General features: G+C 40.7%; 1 protein-coding gene across 1 annotated transcript in view; it reads right to left on the reverse strand.

The window, feature by feature from the left end:
* si (sucrase-isomaltase) overlaps nucleotides 1-4,841 on the reverse strand; it is a 68,184-nt gene that overhangs the window by 1,311 nt on the left and 62,032 nt on the right. The window contains exon 41 of the mRNA XM_032510107.1: nucleotides 2,388-2,558. Within this exon, the coding sequence (XP_032365998.1) occupies nucleotides 2,388-2,558 (171 nt within the window). The remainder of the gene's footprint in view (nucleotides 1-2,387; nucleotides 2,559-4,841) is intronic.

The raw sequence follows: 4,841 nt of genomic DNA on the forward strand, positions 1-4,841 counted from the left end.
TTTTAGATGTTTGTTATGACAACTTGACATTGGGCAAGACATTATAGCCTGTCCATGTCCTTGTTATAACAACTTGAAATTAACCTTGACAACACAACTACTAAACTAAATATGTCATGGCAGGACTAATTATCTAACTTGAAGAAAGTATTTAGCTTTATATGTTAACATCACATTAACTGCCATTAAGTGTTTTTTTACATTGGCTGTCTTGATACCACTATAATTGTGTCCTGAATATTTTTCCTTGACCCCATGTAAAGTGAAACAATTTTGACTTGTCAGGAAGTTTGATTAAATTAAGTTCGATATCACCATCACATGCTTGTACAACTGTCAAACCAGTTTGACGACAGTGATGGAACCCTTTTGAAGTAAACAAGCCTAGGCTTTTACATGTGATAATACAGTATATTGTAATTTATAGTATGAATTGGCCTTAATAGATTCAAAATAAAATGTCCTGTACAATGCAGAAAGAGCATTCCCACCTCACTGTATTTAAATGACACAGTCCCAGCTGCTTTCTGCTTCTTTCAAGTTGTTACCCTTTCAGACGATACTTAAGGAGATGAATGGATTGTCTTGCACTAAAACAACACTTATTACTATGTGCATACTGTGTTATCCTCAATCCCTCTCTCTCTCTCCTTCCTCTCTGCCTGTCCTCTCTCCCTCTGCCCATCTTTCATTTGTCCTGTTTATCTCTTTCACCTCTGTATTCCATCTGTCTTTTTTGTGCCTTCTCTTTCTCTCTCCACTGCTCTCTGTCCTTTCTTCTCTCCTTTTCAAAGATGGACTGTCTTTCTGTCTTTTCTTTATTCTCTACCCATCATTGCATCCCCAACACACTCCCAAAAGCCCTCTGTCATTCTGACTTTCTTCATCTGCAATTCTTGCCTTCTCTTCTTGCCTCTTCCTGTCTGTCTTCCCCAAGAACAATATAAATCAAAGGCTTCTGGGCTTTTTCGCATACAATTATTTATGGAGCTGCTGTAGCTATCATTTTCATGCTCCTGATAAGTGCACTGAGTACAGTACACAACCTGGACAGGAACATTTTATTATAGGCCAAATAAGGAGAGGCAACACGTGCTATCTTTTTAAACTTGGCCTTGTCTTTTCTTTTTCTGCTGTTTCATACTCACACTCCAAATCTCTATATCACCCACCTGCCATCCTAAACACAGCAAGATACACCCTGCTTACCTTCCTCTTCTGTGATCTAAACTCTTCTTCCAGACCAATTTTTACATTTTGGGATACTGACATATTGTACAATCTCTGCAACCTCATCTAGTGATTGAATAAGCTGGATGACCTCAGCTCAAGCCCTGTTTTGGTAGACATCCAACCTACTGAAGTGTCCTTGTGTCAAACACTGAATTCCTTCTAGCTGAATGTTGTAGTTGACCCTAATTCTCTGATCTCTTTAGAGGAGATTCACACACAAACAGAATTTCCTTTGATGTAAAGAACTGACAGTATGCCCATGTTTCTACTGTCAGAGTGGTCACAAAAAATGGCATTATGGAAAAATGAATCACCAAGTAGTAAGCATGTAACAGGGCCATACGGCTTGGCTTCACATTCACAATTCCTCCTGATTCTCATTGCATTTCTCTCTGCTCAACCATTGGAGCAGATGATGGAGCGAGCAAGAGGAAATGACTCTCATTGTATGAGCAGCTTTAAAATCGCTGTCCTGAGTCAAGTCTTCAACTCTGTGTTCATTACAAAACAACAGTGCCAGAGGGAATACAGAGTTGATTACAGCTATTAGATGACAAAGTGGGCCACAGCAGAGGTTGGGTTGTGAAGCAAACCTTTTTTTTGCAGTGATAGTTTTTGACTGGCACGGGAATGGTCAGTGAACTTGAATGCTGTGGTGTGTTTATGAATTGTGCGCATGTAACAATGAAAAAAGAGGCTCACTGAGCTACAGTAGTAATTCACAAAGTGAACTCTTCCATGCAATGCCACTGATTGTATTCATTTTAGACAGTGATTAATTAATATGATTATTTTGGGGTTATTTGAGTAGAAATGTAGCTGAGTGCATTTGTGGGATGCAACAGAATATGTGCACTTGCAAAAAGACAATTCCATTAAACAATAAATCAGACACATCAAACACTATCAGACTGTTTCTGTCTGCAACTGTGTGCACAAAAATAACTTTTCATTGCCAGTAACTGCCATTTTTGGTCATAGACCATTTTCCGTGTTTGATGACATTGGCCAGCAGTTAGGTGTACACCGGCAGAAAAACATAAATAGGGTGGGGGATGGTACTATCTCTTATAATTGATCCAACATGCACTATACTAACTTGTATTAATACAGATTAAATAAAATCTTTATTAGTTATGACAACATTTACTGACCTGAGTGATGAGGTTGTGCTGTGAGGTCAGTAAATGCACCCCTCCAGTCTCATCTGTTAGGGTCACCTGCACGATCTGAACACTGCCTGCACCCCAAACCTTCACCACACCCAGAGTCAACTGGTCAGCAGGGTTCAGGCCATTGTGGAGGACCTCACTGGACAAGTTGTTCTGGTAGTAAAAAAATGAGGGGATGAAACAAAGAGACAGGGTAAGTGCAAATAGGTGCAAAACATCACTTCATTCATATTAGGTATCTTTCTCCATGTGAATGGTTTTATATTGTATTATGATGTTTACCCTATTTTTTGGTTTTAGTAGATGCTCTTTTCTAGGGAGAGTTTGAACGTCTGAATAGTTTAACATCTGTGCATTTACTGTGCTCACGCTGTGAGAGACACACATGCTTGGGCACATGCAAACAGATGTTTAAATGTCCTATGGCATGAACATTTCACTTTGTGAGTTTTTTTTTATATTAATATACATTCCCCCAGCCTGCCTATGGTCCCCCAGTGGCTAGCAATGGCGATAGGTGTAAACCGAGCCTTGGATATCCTGCTCTGCCTTTTAGAAAATGAAAGCTCAGATGGGCCTTTCTGGAATCTTGCTCCTTATGATGTCATAAGGGGCAAGGTTACCTCCCCTTGCTCTGCTTTGCTCGCTCGCTAGATAATTTCGCCCATCCATGAGAGAAGACATCATGCATGGCTTTTAAACGAGCAAAGTGGCAGTTGGTCAAGCCCACACCCCAGCCTCCCCCCCCCCCCCCCACCCCCCCCCACCCCCCCCTCCTCAAAAGCTACAGACTCAGAAATGGTTCATACCAAGGAAAGCTCATTGTGGAGTGACTCTAGTGGCTGTAATTCTGCACCAGGCTGAATTTAGGGAAAAAGGCTTCAGATATGGCATTATGGAACACTAAGGTCTAATAAAAGCCTCCAGAGCACCAGTTATGGGACCTTTAAGGTCCCTTATTATCAATGAACCAAAGTACTGACAGCACCTACATAAATGTTCACACACACACACACACACACACACACACACACACACACACACACACACACACACACACATATACATACACACACACACAAACACACAAAAACACAAAACACCAAATGATTCAGAGACTCATCCAACTAGGCATAAGATCTGCTAATCTGCCAGGCAGCAATGGCCACATTGCCAAACGTATCCTTATCTCCTCACATCTGCCTGTTCTCACACACACACTCTTTCGCTCTCTTCCCCCCCCCCACACCTTTGGCTGTAAGACTGTGCGCCTGTTTTATCACTGTGTGAAATTGCTTTGGAATGAGCCTGATGGTAGGCAGAGGACAGCCACAGATGTTTGGCCATGGTGGCTCTATGTGGCTATGTGTACTGTAGATGTGTGCATATATGTGTGTGTGTGTGGTTGTGATTAAGCCTGTGCTCATTACTGTGTGTGTGTCTGTGTGGGATTGTGTGCCTTTGCCTGGTTAAGAAGCAAAGAGGGCTCTGTTAGTCCCATTAGTCCCAGTGATTAGGGGGTTTCTGTCATGTCTGACTCAATATGTGATCAAACTATGGCCTGGTAAACACTCCGTTCTCACTGAAATCAGCCATAAGACTTGTGCACATACTATACAAACTCTTCTTTTGTGCAGCACAAGTGCAAACATAGACACAATTTTATGTGCTGTTTGTATTTATATATCTATTTTTACCTGATTGGTAATGCTATGGCTCCACATAAAAGTACAAGGTTGGTAGGGTGATGCAGCTTAAGTTGTATTGATTGAGTTGCACGGTGCAGTATTGGTACCCCTTTTAGCATCAAATTACACCCTAATTCTCTGCAGCTCAGACAACTTTGTTGTACTTTTTGTTTGTTGTTTTGTATGTACCTTAGTGTATCTGTGTTGGTGATCCCCTTTCTATGTCCTAATATATAATTAATAGTATTTATTGATAATAGTAAATGATTTTCCCTATTTTACGCATTGCGTTCATTTAATCTGAGGTTGTAGATGGAGCACATATCATTGTTTATACTGGTTGAAATCTACATATAGTCAATCTGATAGGGAAAGCATCTGTGGATAAGAATGACTCATTACAAAAAAAGTTATACTTTAAATCTTTACTAGGTGTGAAAAGGCAAGAGCAACAGACAAGAAAGGGTTTGTTTGTGTCATTTTGGAATCAGTGTTTGTGCTTTTGCCAACCAAAGCCACAATATTGCTCTTTGTGCTTATGTTTGTGATAAGAGGTTGTCTGAGAGGCAGTATGTAAGTGTAATTCTGTGCCAAAACAAGTACCAGGAACGCACTGTAATCTACATAATCACGACCACAGCTGCTCCACTTCAACCACCTCTGCTTGAGTATGTTTGGTTGAAGCCATGAAAATACTACAGAGGTGTGTGCACAACAAAAGAGTTGCACCTGATGAAGATGACATTGT

Source organism: Etheostoma spectabile, chromosome 3 (assembly GCF_008692095.1).
Source record: "Etheostoma spectabile isolate EspeVRDwgs_2016 chromosome 3, UIUC_Espe_1.0, whole genome shotgun sequence".
Classification (NCBI taxonomy): Eukaryota; Metazoa; Chordata; class Actinopteri; order Perciformes; family Percidae; genus Etheostoma; species Etheostoma spectabile.